The 22364-nt window shown below is 37.1% G+C and overlaps 1 protein-coding gene across 1 annotated transcript in view; it reads left to right on the top strand.

Moving 5' to 3' along the window:
- Positions 1-22364, top strand: part of SmB (small ribonucleoprotein particle protein SmB) — a 172337-nt gene that overhangs the window by 16100 nt on the left and 133873 nt on the right. Inside the window, exon 2 of the mRNA XM_067150614.2 lies at positions 8257-8350. Within this exon, the coding sequence (XP_067006715.1) occupies positions 8257-8350 (94 nt within the window). The remainder of the gene's footprint in view (positions 1-8256; positions 8351-22364) is intronic.

Raw genomic sequence — 22364 nt, forward strand, 5'->3', positions numbered from 1 at the left:
AGAGCTTTCCATGAACTGTCAAACTGTATCACATCGTTACTTCACCAGGTCGCGCTCAAAGACAGACCCTCTAGACAGCGCAGAATAAACATCTTTTCCAAACAAGAACGAAAGGCAAGATGACCTATTCTGACGACCTCCATTTTTATCAAAGGAGTCTCCAAAGAACTTTTATTTGTGCTTATTGTCAATGTTTTTCTTTTCAGTTCTTTATTTATACAGCTGAAGAGGACCACTAAGTGGTCGAAACATGTCCTGTAAGTTTTAATTTTATTCAATTTTGCCTGAGGCATTAATAAAGTATCGATTAGGTGGTTATTTATACTTACTTCTTGATTAAACATCGATACGGTCATGAAATGGACAACTTGTAAATGAATTCTAACACTCGCAATATTGTAAGTACTCTCAACTTCCTCAGCTGTTAATCTCCGGTCATGTAAGAACGGTGGTGTCACGATTATGATACCGCGGCCAGATAAGTTAGTTCTGATGCCTAAATCCTTTATCAGCCGTTACCTCATCGCCAGGTTGAAGGAAAGTAAACCACTGACGGTTGTTATGAATGAGTCGCTAGCTCTTCCACCATAACATTTAGATTTAAAACTATCATACCATTAGGATGCTAAAAGGTTTGTTTTTTCCACCTATTCAATACATATAAATTTTATAAATTAGGAATTTATTATTGATTCCACTTGAGACATGTTTCGCCCTTCATTGAGGGCATCATCAGTCAAAATATCACCTCAAGGTAAAAAATCAGGTACCTGGTTAGTAGTTGACATGTACAACTGTTCAATTAGATAATGTAATTACTATATAGTTACCAACCACTGACATTAGTTTTTATTACAAACATTTACGCTGAATGTTATAATGTAAATATTTTTAAAACTTTATCTCAACTGTTCAATTGAACAATGTAAATACTGTATAGTTACCAACCTTTGACATTAATTTTTGGTTACAAACATTGACGCCGAACACTACACCTTTTCTCCCTTAATTGTTATAATGTAAATATTTTTAAACTTTTTATTTTCCTATTGATTGCGTCAACTGTTTCTCCAGAGCACCACTGCCGAACTCTACTATGTTAATTTTAGGCATTGGTGCTGACTTTTCATCTATAAACCTATATGTTCAACCATCACTTTTGTACAACTATTTCCCATACTTAATTTTTGTATGTGTATTAATAATATGTATTAATTTGTACATGTCAACTAATAACCAGGTACCTGATTTTTTACCTTGAGGTGATATTTTGACTGTTGATGCCCTCAATGAAGGGTGAAACATGTCTCAAGTGGAATCAATAATAAATTCCTAATTTATAAAATTTATATGTATTGAATAGGTGGAAAAAACAAACCTTTTAGCATCCTACATTCAGTATCAATACGGATAACAATGATTTTTATCACTTGCAAGATCATACCATTAGGCGTGATTGCAATTAAAACTTTTGCAGTGTATCAGCCCTTGTATTGAGAATAGAAATACAATCTCTTGATCTACTTGGGGAGGCTGTTCAACCCTAAATTCCCTGCAGTCAATAACGACTCGACAATTACCGTAATTTCTTTTAAATGCTGGAGACATTGTTTCTTGAACACTTTCCTTACTAGGCCAGAATATGAAATGTTTCGTAAGCAGTGCCAGTTGCATAAGCACGGTCGTAAAAGTACGTGAAATTGTTGTCTTGTGAACACTCTCAAAGCAGAATAGAACAGTCCGATTTTCATTAGGAAAATGAATAATCTGGTTTCTTTACATAATTTCGAAACATTGCAGTTTGGTAATAACGCAAGGCAAAGACGTTGAAGTTCACACCTGTTAAATCACGCATTTGTGTATTGTTCCTTATGGAACTGTAGCCTTGCAAACCTGGACCCTTGATGTCTGCATGATCGTCTTCCGTTCCACACATTTTATCATGTTTCGTAATGTTCCCTCCCAGACCGAAATTAAGTGGAATACATGCTTGTGTATTTACGTCGGTTTCATTTTTTGAACAAGAAAACATGAAGTCTGAACAATGAAATTCAGATGCATCTGTTCCCATGGATGCATCCTTGGTTATCTTACTTGGGCAAACTGTACTTGAAAATTTTCCGTCTGATTCTTCCTTTTTTAATCGCTTGAGTTGTCAGTGAATGCGCTGTAAGCTGGATCCTGGCGACACATTCCTCTTCTTGGATTCATCCGGAAATATTGTCGGAACATAGGCTGGACTTAGTGGGTGTCCAGATCTTTTGTTTCCGATGAAATGTGCACTACATATTCTTGAGTAAGTCATAGGTTGCCAAAGCGATCCATTAGTGCTAAAAATTAAATTAAATCGGATCAACTATTGCAAACAGTTGCAGTACGTATGTGTAGGCCTACTTACTTCGTTCGGTTAACTCCTTGTATTATCCATCGCTTCCTTCGGTCAACATCTATCACTCGTTTTGGAAAACAGTAAATTTGTACTTCACTTTCCGTATTTGCGTAAGTATTGGATCATCTGACAACACAATTCCTTTTACTTGCTCTCCTTTTCTCTGCCATTATCATCTGAGTGACTACACGCTGTCATAACAGAACAGCTACTGCGAGTCTGGAGTCTGCCTCACGTGTTGTTCTCCGCCCGGCCGCTAGACCGACGCGCACGGTGCCTATAGATAAGACACGTCCGGTACATCCTTCGCTGGTCACTGGGATGTTATGGGTTAGGTCGGGTTTTCCTTTACATCATCTCAGGTTAGTCTCCTCCGGACATCGGGCCATCGTCTTCTTAGCACATCTTGACAGCCATTTCTTGCGCAAATGCAACAGAAATAAATATAGATGAAGTCAATTTCGTCATAGGGATTTCATAGCCTTCTAACATGGTAATTTCTATATCAAGTGTGATGTTTTAAACTTCAATTTTAATTCTGCTTGTAGATTACCAAGATGTCTGCTCTTTATTCAGCTATTTGTGTTACAATGGCTGTTCTATATGTCAGTTCAGTTATTTCTCGTATCTTTAAAAATATTTCTTTCTTGGTAACTATCAATGGTCATCCCTTGCCAATTCGAAATTGTGACGTAAGCTTTTCTCGCTATCTTCCTTATGAACTTGCCGCTTTATTTTCTGCGTTCTTTAGTTAAATTATGTAAGTAAATCATCTTCTTACCTTAAGATTCTCTTCAAGTCTTGATCTGTCGCTCGTGATGTATGTCTATCTTAATACGATCGTTGCCTCGGTTTGCTGTTTTAATTTGCAGTTTTCTTTTAATAGTGTTGTAAGAATTACAGGCTTTACTTTGTCTTATTCACTTCCACCTTGATTTTCCTGCCTCGATCATGCCATACATGGTATTCTATTGACATAGATGATTGAGTTTAGCCGTATTTACTTACATCGTGGCAAATGCGTCCATTTTAGTTCCAATAAACTATTAATTTAGGACAGTGAACTGGCACAATATATATAAAATAAGAGTTTTGTCTGTACAGTGCTCAGAATTTTAAAAAGAATGGTATTTCTGTATCGGTCGTGTCCACAGTAACAAGGAAATGCACTTTTTACTTTTCCGTAATTTCTGTCTCTCTGTAAGTATGTACCCGCATCATGAGAAAACGGCTGAAGAGAATTTGATGAAAATTGGTATGTAAAGTCTAGGGATGAGCCACTACAATCTAGGCTATAATTCATTTTATTCACATTGAGTGAAATGGTAGTTTAGGGAAGGCCTAAAATTTAATTCTCAAATATTTGTTATTAGTGATCCTTTAAGGTTAAGTCAATATTCCACCTTTACAATGTATGTATGTTCAGTCCGTCAGTGATTCCGCTGGTGGGATCCTCAACAGCTCTGCCATCAGCTATCATAGATGGCCTAGGCATCACTGAAGAGGCGTACTAGGGAATGAGGAGTGAGGTAGTTTCCCGTTGCTTTCCTCACAGAGCCAGAGTTGCTGTTACATATCAGTCTGCCAAACCCACTGAAATGCATACACCAACCGACCCTATGAGCAACATTTTCACACCATTCATAGCAGAGACTGGCTGCATAGGGATTGGCATTACTAGCATCGCTCATACCTCAGTCACTTTCATATTGTCAAAGCCAAGGGTAAGACGGAGACAGATCTATGAAAGTAACAAAATTGCTCTAGCCTATACCAGAAAACATTGTGCACTGTAAACACTAGGTCCTGCCAGCAAAGGCATACCTTTACAATACCAAAAGTTTATTGTCTAATTATTTAAACAACATTATTTAAAATATGACGGGACATGTTTCGTCTAACTTGTAGACATCATCAGCCGTAAAATATTCAAGAAAAAGCACAAAAAAGACAAGGACAGAATAACACATTGAAATACATCGGGTTGCTGAATACGTCAATTAAAATAGTGAGGCTGTTCTAGATTGTTCCGAGCACAAACATTCAAAAGTTGTTGATGAACAAACTTAAAATTATACGCATGAGATGATACAGTAAAACTTGGCATTAAAATTCTTCGTGAGAGTGCTGTTGACATGCAGTATTCAGGTCCGTCGGTAAAAGCTGATAATTAGGTGCACAATGTTATTTCTAGTAGAAAAAATACTATCAACGAGCATGTGTAGGGAATCCAGTGAAATGATAGAAAGATCGTCTAATTGGTGCAAAGTTGACATTTCTTATTGAAAACTAGGTGGAATATCTGATCGTATGACGTATGTAGAAATACAGTGGACGGCCCTAGAATAAGAATAAGGACTATTGTAATTATTGAAATTAGGCAAGATTTTTTGTATCTTACAATATAAGAATGAAAGAAAGGGAAGAATGCGGCACCTCTGATTACTTGGGTTCTCGCCTCTCAAGAGTAATTAGCTTAGCATGGATGATTGTGGCTGACTGAAGACGAACTATGGAGGTCATCATACGATCAGATGAAAATGAAAACCTACAACCTGCTTTCCAGTCATTGACCAGGTCAGGGATGTAATGAATGAAGCAGATATAGGCTGTTAGTACGATGAGGTCGCCACTCCCAAAGTGCATACGATCAGATATTCCACCTAATTTTTAATAAGAAATGTCAACTTTGCACTAATTAGACGATCTTTATATCATCTCAGTGGATTCCCCACACATGCTCGTTGATAGTCTTTTTTACTACTAGAAATAACATTGTGCACCTAATTATCAGCTTTTACCGACTGACCTGAATACTGCATGTCAACAGCACCCCCAAGAAGAATTTTAATACCAAGTTTTACTATATCATCTCATGCGTATAATTTTAAGTTTGTTTATCAACAACTTTTGAATGTTTGTGCTCGGAACAATCTAGAACAGCCTCACTATTTTAATTGACGTATTCGGCAACCCGATTTATTTCAGTGTGTTATTCTGTCCTTGTCTTTTTTGTGCTTTTTCTTGAATATTTTATGGCTGATGATATCTACAAGTTAGGTGAAACATGTACCGTCATATTTTAAATAATGTTGTTTAAATAAGTAGACAATAAACTTTTGGTATTGTAAAGGTGGAATATTGACTTAACCTTAAAGTATATGTACGACAATACGGACTTTACAATGAAATTTATTTTATGTAATTAGTGGTCCTATTACAAGTTGTCCATTTCATGACCGTATCGATGTTTAATCAAGAAGTAAGTATAAATAACCACCTAATCGATACTTTATTAATGCCTCAGGCAAAATTGAATAAAATTAAAACTTACAGGACATGTTTCGACCACTTAGTGGTCCTCTTCAGCTGTATAAATAAAGAACTGAAAAGAAAAACATTGACAATAAGCACAAATAAACGTTCTTTGGAGACTCCTTTGATAAAAATGGAGGTCATCAGAATAGGTCATCTTGCCTCTCGTTCTTGTTTGCAAAAGATGTTTATTCTGCGCTGTCTAGAGGGTCTGTCTTTGAGTGCGACCTGGTGAAGTAACGATGTGATACAGTTTGACAATTCATGGAAAGCTCTGGAGAGAAGGGAAGTAGAGTTTTATCGCCATCTAAAATAACATGTGAGGGAGGAGGGAGATTGGGCTGTGCTTCTGCGATGTCGTGTTTGATTATATCTCTTGTTCGTCTAGTCTGTTTCACGTCTACCCATTCTAAGTATTTGCTAATATTCTCATATAAGATGTTTTTATGCTCGTTGTTTTCGTTGAGATTCTCTTCACCGTTTTCCAATTTATCAAGAACGATGTGGTCCTGTCGATAAATGCTACATAACTAAAGTTAAATACAGTAGAATTGAATTTACGGTCATTCATTTCTTATAAACTTTTACTGTATCAGCTATGGTAACACAGAAATTCATGAATTTGTGTTTTTGTTGCTAAGTCCATATCAATGCCGAGCCACGAGAAAATGGGTTAAAGGGGCCCATAGACGTACAATATTATTGCGGAATATCAGGGTTTGTGCAATATAATTGATAGTGTGTATTTAATATTGAAGGGTTGTGCAATATATTGTACGAAATCAAAAGAGTTTGAAATATATTGCGCAAATCGCAAAATACTGTGCCGTGTGTTCGACAATATTGTGCAATATTGCGTCCTCCCGCCTGTTGGTATCAACAAGTGGGGGAGAACGTATCGTGATGGCAGACAAACAGGTAGTGAAAAAATTTATTTTGGAGTTTATCGAAGCCTTCCGGCTCTAAGAGCAAAGATTACAGTAATCGCGTTTAAAAAAAGTGAACGGAACGAGATGCTTATTAAGAAATATCGCAAAAAATACCCGAACGCCGACAGGCAAGAAGTTAAAAAAAAAAATCAGTTCTCTGCGTACAAACTTCCGGAAGGAAGTGAAACGGCATCGTGATACAGAAAAGAGTGTTCACGAAACAAAATACCGGCATGGACTCGCTATATATTGCCACGCATATTGTACGTCTATGGCCACTTTTCCACAACATATTACACAACCTGCAATATTATCTCCACACGATTCTATTTATTGCACAAACCCGATTGTTGTGCAATAATATCGTATGTCTGTGGGCAGCTAACAATATATTGTACAATCCAATTTGCACGTCTATGGGCCCCTTAACAGAATTTAATGAAAATCGGTAGAGTCGTGGAATAAGAAACTACAGTCTAAGCTATAAACAATTTAATTCACCCTAGATGAAATCTTAGTTTAGGGGAAGGCAACTGAAATTTAATTTTTACATACTTATATTGTTGGTCCTATCGAAAAGTACTACATAACAAAAGTTATAGAGAATATAATTTCCCATCATTTATGTTTTATTCAGTTTTACCGTATCGACTATGATAAGAATGGTATTTCAGAGTCGGAAGACTAAATATGAAGGCCGACAGTATCGAAAGTTCATAAAATTGATCAACAATTACATTGTCCCTTGTTTGTTGTGACGTTCTTTGTCCGTTATGGTGCCACTCATCTCCGATAAATGGGATCACTGCTGCGTACCGATTATAACAGCCTGCCTAAATATTGATGGGAAATAGCTGGGGAATTAAATAACTTTCTTCTTTGGCGTGCCATTCCCTGGTTCATACATTTTATGATACTGCTGGCACGTAACACACTGGTTCATCGTAGTATTCTAGCTATTCATGGCGATTGGAGTGAGCAGTGTGCACACTTAACGGCTGTCTGCAGCTTGGTCATTCCAGCTCTGCAGCATAGTACTGTTCGTTAAAAGTGAGAAAATCTGTGTTTTTTCATTTGGTTGAGTATTTCGTATGATGGCATTGCTATTGATAGCGACATTCCTACTGATGTCATTGTAATAACCTATGTTGATTTCAGTTGGGAAAACTACTGAGACAGTCTTTCTGAGGATGTGAAAACGCAGGCGGAGAGTGATTGTCTGCAATTATAATGAAAACTCCTAAACTTCATTGTGACTGATGGTAGGCAAGAGGGCCTACCATTACAATGAAAATTCCATAACCCAGTCTTCGCTTGAGAAAAGACGAATGGTGACTTCCCCGTCGCGTTTCTGGGGTAATGCTAAGAGCTATGCGATTTAATACAGTCTTACTCACTACGTGTACACTACTTAACCTATAATTCTGTATGCAATGTAGAGTTCCGTGGCAAAGCACGGGTACATCAGCTAGTATTGAATATAATCACTTGCATAAGAACAAGAATCAGTGTTGTGTGTTTGTTTTACATTCCTTGACACCCCAATTGAGATATATTTAATCTTAATGTTTTTATTAGATTTTTCATGATAATTGCTAATTTCTGACCTTTCCTTTATTTTAGACGATCAGCAAGAACAATAAGATGCTCCAACACATCAACTACCGAGTCCGTATCATTCTGCAGGATTCTCGGACATTTATTGGGACATTTAAAGGTGAGGATTTCTCTTGTGAAGATATCTAGATTCATTTTCCATGCCATTGATGAGTCTCAGCCATAAGTTAAAATGCATGCATTTAAAGTATGAAAAATTTAGTTTTCAAATTAACATTCTTTAATATTGTACAATTGAATCTTTGTTGTTGAAGGGCATTTAGTCCAGTTTTTAAAGTTTTGAGATAAAGGCAAAAAACTTTTTCTGCTCTTGTAATTAAATACGAGATGTAATTGTTTGCACGTGTAAAGTTCACACACACACTGATGATATAAATCCAAAATAGCAGTGTTCCATAAGATACTAATACTTTTATGGGCGAAATACGTAATTGGACTTACAAGGGAACACATACATGTGTTACGCTCGGATCCGGTTGAAATTGGGTAGGAATATTCGTTGGAGGCAATAGAATGCTAAGGTGCAAACTGCATGTGTCCAGCGCAAGTTTTGAACGCCAAAATTTAACAAATAAATAGTAGTAAAATTAAAAGATCCGCGGGAGTATCGGGGTGTGGCAGAGAGGTAGGGAGGAGTGAAGTAGCGGACTTGATCCAGCTGGGCCGCGTCGGGTCGCGCCAGCAGTCCGGCAGCATATAGTTAGCGTGTTCCCCGTAACTTACTGGCCAGATTTTCGAAACGTAAATATGAATACAGCACATGAAACAATTGTCTGCAAGGACGATGTTTAAACGACGATACCAATAAGTTTTGAAAAAATTCACGCCCAATTTCTTTCTACTTGTATTTGGTACAATAGTGATTGTTTACAAGAAAGTGGACAAGGCACAGAAACTGTGTGCACCATACACATCTTACACCGCTTTCACAAGTATTACATTAACTATCGGAAGATTCAAAGTATAGATAAGAAATGTGTTTTTCCACCATTCAATACACAATTTATTTTAATAGATTAAACTAGTACTGGTTTCGGCTCTTTAACGGCCATCATCAGCTAGTACATGATTTGTTTTAGCCATTAGACAATTCACAAGTTGTTACTGTATTAGGCATCCGGATGTCTAATGGGGGATGGAAATGTATACAATAGCATATAATTAAAATATCAGTAGTCAGAGTAAAAAGTTACAAATTAGAACATGAGTATGTAAAACATATTAAAACACACAGGCCACAATATATAACATTTAAAAAGTTTCAACACATTAAAATGGTACGTATAGGTAGACACTTGTTAAAATTTTCAATTCATGCTACATAGATTCCATTCTTCTGTCCTCTGTGCAGTTCCTTTACTTCTAAGTTATGTTGATTTTAGCTGCGTAAGGTAATCTTCGAGAACATTCTGAAACTGGTGTACGTCTTATTGATATGGGCCTTTGTCATGAAGAAATTTTGTTGTGTTATATATCTCAACTTGTGATGTACTATGGCAAGTTTCAATATAGCAAACAGCAGGTCTCGAGCTTGTATTTAGAAGTAGTTGGTGGCAACACCTCTCTCGTCTACGTTTGTTGTTGTAGTCTGTAAAGATAAGGTGATATAAGTATGCCGGTAGTGTGTGTATGAAGGAATGCCTAGTGTGTGTATGGAAAGAGTACTTACTATAGTTGTTGTGGAAGTCTTGTGCCGATGTGTTTGGAGGTTTGTTGTGTTCTACTGCGAGTGCGTCTGGGGCTCATATTAGCTGTGGAGGGGAATGTAGGTGGAGGGGAAGGAGGAGTGACCGTAGGAGAAGTAGGGGCGGGGTCAGGCTTGTGATCCCGCAATACATCAATAGCATCCACAATAATAACCCAAACATGAATACCACCAATAGATCGAACTTAAACATACTTAAAAATAAAATAAAACAGAACAATCTACTAGTAACGAAGGCCGACAAAGGCAACACTACGGTCATTATGGATAAAAATGAATACATAACAAAGACTAAAAAATGTTTCCAAGACAATACTTTTTCTATTAAACGCCGAGATCCAACCAACAACATACAAAGGAATTTAAAAATTTTACTTAAAAACACACACTTTCTTCTCACTGAAACTGAATCTGCTAAACTCATAACAATGAACCTTCAATTACCGACTGCGAAAGCCTACCCAAAAATACATAAGGAAGACGTACCTATGAGACCAATTATAAACTATAGAGCCAGTCCAACCTACAAATTATCGCAATTCATCCAAAAATTTTAAAAAAAGCACTATACATTTTTAGCAAACAAAACAATACTAAACTCAATAGATTTCTGCAACAGAACCAAAGAGCTAAAGATCGAACAACACCATACCCTTGCTTCATTTGACATAATAAATATGTACCCTAACATTCCTGTTAAACAAACAATCAAAATAATAGAATCTAACCTAAAAAACAATAGCAACTTGAGCACCTTAGAAATAAACGAAGTCATAAACTTACTTGAATTCGCCATAAACAATAACTATTTCAGATTTCACGATACCATTTATCAGCAACAAGGCCTACCTGTGGGGTCTCCTGCCTCCGGAATATTAGCAGAAATATATATAGATAACTTAGAACACACGTCAATCGAAGAAATAGATAATATACATTTTTGGTGCAGATTTGTTGACGATGTCTTCGTAGTTTTAGATAATAGATCCACTGACGCACAAACTATACTAGACAAGCTTAACACTCTAGATCCCCAAATTAAATTCACCAAAGAAACCGAAAATAACCGTATACTAAATTACCTAGACTTAACAATAACCAGACACGACAACCACTTATCTTACAAGATCTACAGGAAACCCACACACACCTCAAATACCATAAAAAATGACTCCATTCATCCCAATACACAAAAAAGAGCAGCCTATTATAGTATGATTTATAGAGCCTTTAACATCCCAATGACAACAGAAGACCAAAACAATGAATTGAAGTTAATTCACGACATAGCTAAACATAACGGATACAGCAAAGAAATGGTCAACAAAATCATTCACAAAATAAAATCACAACCTAAAACTAAATTAGCAAAAACAGCCAAACCCAAAAAAGACTATGCCCTATTTACCTTTAACAACACCCACATATATACTATAACTAATATTTTCAAGAAGCACAACATAAAAACAGCATTCAAAACCACACACAATAGTACCAACATTATACATAACACTAAAACAGTCAATAATAACAATAAATACCACCAATCAGGTGTCTACCGTATCAAATGTAACAACTGTGACATAAGTTACATAGGACGTACAGGCAGAAACTTCACCATCCGCTACAATGAACATATAAATGCAGTAAAACATAACCATTTCTCATCAATAGGCCAACATGTAGAAGAATCTAAGCATAGTTTCACTAACATCAATAACGACATGACGATACTAAATATAAACTCCAAGGGCCCCTGCTCAACATAACCGAAGATTTCTACATTTCTTTAGACCAATACGCCAACCCCAATCATAACATTAATGATATTACTGAAAAAACCAGCATCATTTTTGACAAAGCCATTCCGACATTAAAGAATGATTACCTCAAAATAGTAAACACACGCTCTAACAAACCAACGAATCACAAGCCTGACCCAGCCCCTACTTCTCCTACGGCCACCCCTTCTTCCCCTCCACCTACATTCCCCTCCACAGCTAATATGAGCCCCAGACGCACTCGCAGTAGAACACAACAAACCTCCAAACACATCGGCACAAGACTTCCACAACAACTATAGTAAGTACTCTTTCCGTACACACACTAGGCATTCCTTCATACACACCCTACCGGCATACTTATATCACCTTATCTTTACAGACTACAACAACAAACGTAGACGAGAGAGGTGTTGCCACCAACTACTTCTAAATACAAGCTCGAGACCTGCTGCTTGCTATATTGAAACTTGCCATAGTACATCACAAGTTGAGATATATAACACAACAAAATTTCTTCATGACAAAGGCCCATATCAATAAGACGTACACTAGTTTCAGAATGTTCTCGAAGATTACCTTACGCAGCTAAAATCAACATAACTTAGAAGTAAAGGAACTGCACAGAGGACAGAAGAATGGAATCTATGTAGCATGAATTGAAAATTTTAACAAGTGTCTACCTATACGTACCATTTTAATGTGTTGAAACTTTTTAAATGTTATATATTGTGGCCTGTGTGTTTTAATATGTTTTACATACTCATGTTCTAATTTGTAACTTTTTTACTCTGACTACTGATATTTTAATTATATGCTATTGTATACATTTCCATCCCCTATTAGACATCCGGATGCCTAATACAATAACAACTTGTGAATTGTCTAATGGCTAAAACAAATCATGTACTAGCTGATGATGGCCGTTAAAGAGCCGAAACCGGTACTAGTTTAATCTATTAAAATAAATTGTGTATTGAATGGTGGAAAAAGACATTTCTTATCTATACTTTGAATCTGTCAATACGGAAAATGAAATTTATAAATAATAATATCGGAAGATTCTTCTTTGAAACAATAATCGACTGGATTAACAAATTGTGATGGTTTCGTGTTAACATAGCCACATTTGTACCAACTGTACCGCCGCATGCTACAAAAACGCGGGGATGAAAACTGGTTTTGCGTCAAAGATTGTACTTTTAAAAGATTGTTCCTTAATTTGGAACTGGGTTTATAGTCAATGTAAAAATAATAGATTCGATAATCGATTTTCAAGCCATCTCACCTAGAATTGCAACTTTGAGTTTAAAAGCATCCAACAAAATTTATACCATCATAAATGCCCATGCCCCTACTAATGAAAAGAATTTTCTAACAAAGAATAGGAAGGAAGTGGAAAAGTTTTGGGATCTCCTTGACCAAACTGTAAACCAAATAAATATTAACAACATTAAGATCCTATTAGGGGACTTCAATGCCTAACTCGGAAGAGAAAAGAAATACCGAGATATCATTGGGAAATGGGCTCCACAGAAACATACAAATAAGAATGGTCAAAGACTTGTTGAACTCTTCAGAGAACACAAACTAACCTCAAAGTCCACCTACTTCAAAAGGAGGCCCAACAAACTTAAAACTTGGAAACATCCTGATAGGAGAAAAGGGGAATGGCAGCTGGATCACGTATTTATGGACAAAACCTTCCACAGAGAAATCTACGATGTTAAAGTATTAAGAGGAGTAGATATAGGTTCAGATCATTACACCTGATAGGAGAAAAGGGGAATGGCAGCTGGATCACGTATTTATGGACAAAACCTTCCACAGAGAAATCTACAATGTTAAAGTATTAAGAGGAGTAGATATAGGTTCAGATCATTACATAGTCAAAATCAAAATTAAGTTCACACCACTAAAAAAGAAACCAAAACGCAATAAACGAAAGAGGAACTTTGATCCACACCAATTAATTAGGAATGATAAATATAGAGAAATCACATGAAACAAAACTTAGAAGAACTGGTTCCAATTCTCAGGCAACAAGCTGAAAATTTAGTCCCATTGAACACACATAAAAAACTTGCCTGGTGGACCTCAGAATGTGACAAAATTCATGAAGAAAGACATCAGGCATGGTTAAAATTTCAAACACACAAAACAGAAGAAAGTGCAACCAACCTCAAAAATATCAGGAAAAAGTTTACACAAATTATCAGACAAACCAAGAGACAATCACAGAAAGATCTAATCAACTCAGTAGAAGAAAACTACCACAAAACCAATTCCAGAGACTTTTACAAAATGTTTGGAAGACAAGTACAAAAATTTGCCCCTCCCACATTAATGCTGAAAAGTGAGGATGGAAAAACGACACACAATGACAAGGAAAATGCCGAAATCATGTCAAGAGCATTCATTAAACTTTTGAATTGTGAAGAACCCCAGGAACTTGTAGCAATTAATACAGACACACCCATCAAAACCCCACTGGAACTCATAAACCCCCCAACAATCCAAGAGGCGGAAACAGCACTCAAAGAGTTGGAAAATTATAAGGCTTGTGGAGAAGACCAAGTGTTTGCAGAAATGTGGAAATATGCCAGTGATACAGTTCGAACATCCTTACACATGGTCCTAACAAAAATCTGGATAACAGAAAAGTTCCCCGAACATTGGACCACAGCCATAATTCACCCACTCCACAAAAAAGGAGATAAAAGCAATCCAGATAATTACAGAGGTATCTCTCTCTTAGACTGCGCATACAAGATTTTCTCCAGAATCCTATACAAGAGGATCAGAGAGCAACTAGAGAATGAATTAGGTGAATACCAAGAAGGCTTCAGACCTTAGGGAAGCTGTGCAGAACAAATCACAGACGTGCCAAGTCTCCCGATTTAAGCGGGAGACTCCCGATTTTTCATCGTTACTCCCGATCGCCAGGACCAATCTCCCGATTTTCAGAACAGTATCAGTAATTTTCGTATTATTTTAAACTTCGGCGGATTTTCTCGTCCTGTCGATATATGGCTGAGTATGACTGGTCGATAGTAGTTCTAATAATGATACCAGATAGCAGTACGGGGCACGGTAGCCAGTCATACGCTCCTCTTTGGTCTATAATACAGTCACTCCCTTTGCAGTCGAGTCAAGCGAGTAACCTAACGTCAGTAGTAGCATGCCATAGTCGTTTACCCGGGCCAGGACTTGCAGAAGTGCTCATGTTGTGTCTTAATATTTGCTTTGGCCAAAATGTCAAAAAAGAATTATGATGCAGTGTTTAAAAGTGCTTATAAGGAAGAGTTTCCATGTTTGAGTCAATCCAGGAAGGGACCAACGATCATATTCTGTACTATATGTAGGTGTGACTTTTCAGTTGCGCATGGCGGGAAGTGCGATATACTCAAGCACATGCAAACGAAAAACCATAAGGAGAGTGCCCAGTGTGTAGAAAGAAACAAGAAACTGAACTTTTCATGTAAAAACCAAGATGTAAATCCTGTGACAAATGCCGCGGCGTTATTTACGTCATTTATCGTAGAACATAACCTGCCTGTAAATTGTGCCGATCACTCGGGACCTTTGTTTCGCAAAATGTTTCCTGATTCGGAAATCGCTAGCCGATATGGGTGTGCAAGAATGAAACCAGCGGCTATCATTACAGAAATGTGCATGGAAGAAAGGGCGAAAATTGTATCACATTTGTAGGTGAATGCATTTTCTGTTTCTACTGATGGTAGCAATAAAAGAGACTTGAAAATATATCCCATTGTTGTAACATTTTTTAGGCCTGAACTGAATGAAATTCCGAGTCGTCTATTCTCTGACCCTAATTTAGAAGGGGATGCTACTGGAGCTAACATTGCCAATCTTTTGCTCTCAGCTTTTCAGGAATTCCGCATTCCATTAAAAACTGCCTAGCTCTTGGTGCTGATAATGATCCTGTAATGGTAGGATTAAAGAATGATGTGGCAGGATGTTTGAAGCGGGAACATAGTGACATAATCATCGTAGGCTGCTCTTGTCACCTAATTAATCTTGCTGCAGGGAAGGGTGTGGTGTGCTTGCCCGTAAATGTAGATGAAAGTATAATTGATATATTTTATTATCTGGTAAGGAGTGCAAAGAGGAAAGAAAAGTTCAGAGAATTTCAGACTTTACACAACACAGAGGTCAGGAAAATTCTGAAGTATGTTTCTACTCGCTGGTTATCACTAAGAAGGTGTTTAGATAGGATTTTGCTGCTGTGGGACCATTTGGTTACTTTATTCAGGAGTGAAATTGTGAGTAAGGATTGTTAGATGGGAACTTTGAAGACTTACAAAATTTGTAAGCACAGTTTAAGTGCAGATGTGTCTTGTTTGTCTGAAAAGGTGAAGGGTTGTCATAACATTTCACCACACTCCTCACTTAAAAGGAAAACCCAGTCATCAGTTTCACTAAAAAAAAATGAAACTACTGATGACACTAACAAGGGAACATCAACCGTGGTTGTCGCCTATCGCGATGAAACTTGGAAAACACACTGAGGTACACGTAAAAAAGATGCCGGCATCAATTTTGGGTGCCAACATTCATTAGGGCGTTAACTAAGGGGCCTAAAAGTTGCGACATTTCAAATTCTGCGCGCTCAGCGAAGAATACCTGCTGGCCAATGATGCTAAGCCGGCACACTGCGTGCCTGGAGATACGCCTCTGCACCTCCTCACCTACACACCTCCGCCCCTCCTTCTGGTTCCCCACCGCACGTTTCCCTTCACTCCACGCCTGCCCGTCTTCTTAGCTGTTGAAGAGAACCGGTGCTACACTTTGCGTACTCTATCAGCCTTCCTCATATCTCTCCTTTGTAATTTCCACGTTGTATTAGTCAGTTTAAGTTTTCTGAAATGTTTATGAAAACATTGCACCGGGCGAGTTGGCCGTGCGGTTAGAGGTGCGCGGCTGTGAGCTTGCATCCGGGAGATAGTGGGTTCGAATCCCACTGTCGGCAGCCCTGAAGATGGTTTTCCGTAGTTTCCCATTTTCACACCAGGCAAATGCTGGGGTTGTACCTTAATTAAGGCCACGGCCGCTTCCTTCCAACTCCTAGACCTTTCCTATCCCATTGTCGCCATAAGACTTATCTGTGTCGGTGCGACGGAAAGCAAATTAGCAAAAAAAAATGTATGATGCCTGTTGTTAATTGTGTTTTGCTTCGGTTTTCTTTTCACTTTTTTTTAATGATTCGAATAGACCAAAGATTAATTTTGTTTACTAGCAGTTATTGACGGGGAATTTGCCCGATGTAATGTATACGGAGTCATTTATTGTGTTGCCTTGTAATTGTTTGTTCTTGTACCAGTTCGTACAATAGCCATTTAACTTTTTGCGTATGTAACTGCCACTGTGCCCAGAAGACTGTAGTGTGATACTTTAATATCGGTACTTGTTAAATACATAGACCTTCGTCAGCTATAACGCAAAAGTACCGGTAAAGTAAGACTATAGGTCTGCCTGTAATTACTGTATATCTACTGCATATATACTGTAAATGCACATCTTTTTTATTTTTCAAGGCTTTTCTTATTACGTCAAACTTTACTACATTCCATGTCATACTCATATCAAAGTTGCCTATGCATTAAATTTATTTACATTCGACAACTATTGCTTCAATTGAAATGTGTTGTGCCTGTCACTGCACAACATAAATAAATCGTTCAGTACAAGCACAAATAAAAACATTCTACCTATAGGCATATTCCTTATACCAGAGTACGCAATATGGACAATACCAGTAGCTTCAAACTCGGGAGTTTATAATTGTTGTTGTTGTCATCCGCGATGTTGTTTCGTTATGACACAACTGATAGCGTACACGCAATGGGGGGGGGAAGGGGACATAAAAAGAAGATCTGGACCTATAACCAGGTTTTGATATCCCGAGGTACCGAATCTCTTTACATTCATTGAGATCCTCTACCCGGGCACTTAATTTCTTTACATAAAAAGGTATTTAACGTTGTTTAAAGGTGGGAGATTTATTTAGTGGTGGGTGATTTAATTTAATTAATTCCATACGTATGTCCACTCTAAAGGACACTACCGACAGCTTTAAGGCGTTTTAGAAGTAAATAATAATTTAAGCGTAGGTAGGGCGCGGTACCCCATCCCACGTTTGACCACACCCTGTGGTACTTAACTCGGAGTTGTACCCACGAATGTGACAACTCACCGGAATTAGCGGGAATGAAAATATAACATTTGAATTAAATATGGGTATATTAGTTTTGGTTATTTATTATCATTATGTGTGAAACAGAACGTTATTTAAAGAATTTCAATAATTATAGTACGAAAAAAAGCAAAGAGTATATCCGGTCTCGTTCAACAGCTAAGCGGCCGGCAAGCATGGGGTGAAGGGAAACGTGCGGCGGCGAACCAGTTGGAGGAGGGAGGGGAGGACGTGCAGAGGCGTGTCTCCAGGCACGCAGTGTGCCGGCTTAGCATCATTGGCCAGCAGGTATTCATTGCTGATTGCGCGGAATTTGAAATTTCGCAAATTTCAGGTCCCGTAGTTAACGCCCTAATGAATGTTGGCACCCAAAATTTATGCTGACATCTTTTTTACGTGTACCTCAATGTGTTTTCCAAGTTTCATCGCGATCGGCGACTTAACCACAGTCGATGTTTCCTTGTAAGAACATGCATTGTCACGTGAAGAAAGACTGTTCATGTTCCTTTAATCAAATTTACATAAATCTTTTTGCCTTTTTCTCTCAATTTTTATGGATATCTTTGAGAATCCAAACGTAGCTCTTCAGTCAAGTATGCTGTACATTCCACTTATTGAGGTCAGTTTTGGAGGAACTATTGAAGAATGTGATGGCAGGGTTTGTGAAACCACCCGTTATTAAAAGCTCTTCCTCTCTCCTTGATATAGATTATCATATTCCAGCAAATCCAAAGGATGATTGTGATCTGATGGTAGGGAACTCTGCGTTTGTTGTAGGGAACACTTTGAAGTGTGAGGAAAAATGCATATTCTTTAAGTCTGTTAGAAAGTGTTTCTCTTCATCATGTGACTACATGGTACACACATTTCTGTTCAAAGATGAAGTTTTAATTAATGCAGAAGTTGCAAATATTTCTGTTATAAGTAAGGCATCATTTTCTAGCCTTGAATTTTTTCATTAACAAGTTTCCGAACATTCTGACTAGTGAAACAGAACATTTAGATAAATAAACTGATATTCTGCACTCCCAGTTCTGTAACATTCAGCTCGAAGAAAGAGATCTGGCAAAAGGAAGAATTGATGTTCAATGGGCATTGGTAGGTCAGATGAAATCAGCTGATGGTGAACTTACACATGACAGACTCTCTAAGGTGATGCTTGCTATTTTATCAATTCTTCGTAGCACTGCAGAATGGGAAAGGATTTTTAGCAGAGTCACAAAGACAAAAACACAGTTCAAATCCTTGCTGTCTGAACAAACTTTGGAAAAACTTTAAACCTTGAAATCAGTTCAGCAAGGCAAGTGCTTTGAGCTAAATTTTAGTTCCGAGTTTCTGAAGAGGGTTAAGTCAGCTACGGGTGTGTTGAACAACAATTAGTCATAATGTGATCACCATGTTGAAGGATAAGTCACATGTTCCTACAGTTCAGGCATGTCCAGTGTTTAGTAGTCACATATAAATGATGAAATACATATATAGGCCAAATAGAATTGTTAATGTATTGAATTATAATTAATTAGTACATGTACTGTCATCAGTGACGTGTCGTAATACGTCGCGATTCGCTGCCAACTTTCTCCTGAGTTTTTACTTTTGAAAGTTGGCATGTCTGAAATCACTTTAAAATGAGCCATAGCATATTACAAGAAGCAAAACAGACCTCTTGCAATAACCTTCATGGACTTCAAAAAAGCTTACGACTGTATCCATAGACCTTCAATGTTGAAAATTTCAAGGAATTTTGGCCTCCATCCAAAATTAATCAAATTGATTGAACTCACCTTAACCAACACTAAATCAAAAGTCAAGTTCAGAGGGGAATTCTGTGAGCCATTCATCATAAAAACAGGCTTAAGACAAGGAGATTGCTTGTCACCACTGCTCTTCAACTGTGCCTTGGAATATATAATGAAGAAATGGTACAAGAGTAACCCAAAGAACATCCGAATTGGAAGACCCAAAGAAAACATAAGTTTAAATTGCTTAGGTTTTGCCGATGACCTTGCTTTCTTGTCCAACAGTATTCAGGAAACCAGACAAGTTATATCACTACAGGAAATAGCACAGAAAATTGGTCTTGGAATATCCTTTGAAAAGACAGTAATCATGTTTACTGACCCACCACTCATAAACCAAATTGCCATAGGAAACAAAGAAATCAAAATTGTAGATAAATTTAAATATCTGGGAGAAATCATAACATATAACCTCAATGAAAAGCCAGCATGGCATAACAGAATAAATAAATTGACCAGAGCACAATATGTCACCAAGAATACCTACAACAAAAAGGGCCTGTCAATAGCAACAAAATTATAACATTACAAAACAGTCACTCAACCAGAAATAACATACGCTAGCGAAACCATCTTCAAAACAACTAACACTGCACAAATAGACAAAATACTCAAGATAGAGAGAAGAATCATTAGAACATGCATCAACAAATCATACCAAAAAGATGGACACTGGAGAGTAGCTTCTAATGAAACAGTCTACAAGGAAATAGAATCAGTAATGAGCACAATCAGGAAGAAACGCATTTCATTTTTTTTGGACATCTAATCAGGACACCAGAGAACAGGATCATCAGGAGAATAATAGAAAAAGTATGGAATAGTAAGTGCAACATTAAGTGGATTACAGAAATCAAGGAAGATATGGATGAACTATAAATTACAGTGCAAGACCTAAGAAACAAAACCGACAAAATCAAGAAACTCACAGACAAACAAACCTGACTGCAAATCAGAATCAATAAACAAACAATAGGAAGGGTGATTTCTGATTAAGAAAGAAGGATAAGATCAGAGAAAATGAAGAAGTACTGGGCTGACAGGAAACTGAAAAATTCTTTGTATAAAGTTGGCTAGAGTGGTCCAATGAAGGCCATAAAATGTAAATAATAATAAATGTACTTTGATATCTAAAGAGTTTAACAAAATTAAATCTTACAAAAGACAAATAAATTGCTTCCAAATGCAGAAGCCCAAAACATCTGACAGCTGGATAAGTCCAGTGGCTCCTTTGGGACTTGTTTGAACATTAATGCTTTTCTTACTCCCAACTTTAGTTATTTACATTTTCTTCTTTCTGTCTGGTCCATGAATCCAGAACTAGGTAATAGCTGATAATAAACATCCCGTCACCATTTCTGCAAAAGTTCTTTGGTCAGTTTTCCAGACTTTGAAGTCAAAGTGTACAAATTCGGTGCAGTAAATAGGTTTTTTTTTTTTTTTTTTTTTTTTCCTATATTAGGACCAAATTTGCCATTTTTTCTTTCAACACCACTAGCAACTTAAGCAGGAGTTGTCCATTTGCCAAAATTATTGGCTGTATTGTGTAGTTATGGGTTAGCAAATTCATAGATTGTGCTTCCGTTAATACGATTCATAGATTGTGCTTCCGCTAATACGACTTTTTCTCCTCGTTCATTATGGGTCCTGCCAGAATATAACTCTTCATGAAAACCAGACTGATCCGTATTAAACACCACTCTGGGCCCTGACTTTCTATTAATTGCGGCGCTTCTTCCACAAAAAATGTCTCGTTACAATTACTATCTTCTTGTTCAAATTGGTATGTTTTAGACACGAATTAGCAAATCTTTCTTGACCCAATTTTAAATTTCTTCTTAAAACACATTACCCAGGAATGAGAATCTCGAAACGTGTCGTAGCTACAGTAACTAGACGAGCGTACTTTAAAACCCATTTTTAGATGTTTATATCATGAACAAATTTTAAGAGATAAGAATTTCATATTTTTCCGTATTGAAGTGAGTTCAATATTAAGTTAAAAGAAGGTATATAATGGTTCCACCTTTCAATACTATTAAAATAAGAAATGTAAGTTTACATTCCTATTTAATAAAAATTAGTACTGGTTTCGACCATTATTCATGGTCATCATCAGCCAATTACAAATAAGTGTAAAACAATGCATAGAAATGCGAAGTGTCTCATAAAATACAACTAAAAATACGTACAGTAAAACCTCGTTAATTCAAAGTTGTTGGGACTAAAAAACTGGACTTCGAATTACGTGATTTCGAATTAACTGCCAAATTACAATTCAAAAGTACCAACTCTTACCGCGTTACAAAATATTCTAAGGTCCGTTACTGCATGCAGTTAACCTTGATTCACAGTTTATACCTTTAAAATGCCATGGAAAAAGAACTATTTCCAAAATATATCCAAGAAGGTGCATTTACAGTATTCAAATAATGCACTTGGATATCTCACTGGCAAACATAACCTCATGCAACGAAAGAAAGAAAGAGAAAAAAAAGCATGATTCATAGACGAGGAGAAATCTATGCTGGCTCCCATGTGCAAGTGCTTTATTCATTGGATTACTATACTGTATGCATTTTAGATGCCTTGAATTTACACAGAGAGTACCC

This window comes from Anabrus simplex, chromosome 7, assembly GCF_040414725.1.
Source record: "Anabrus simplex isolate iqAnaSimp1 chromosome 7, ASM4041472v1, whole genome shotgun sequence".
Classification (NCBI taxonomy): Eukaryota; Metazoa; Arthropoda; class Insecta; order Orthoptera; family Tettigoniidae; genus Anabrus; species Anabrus simplex.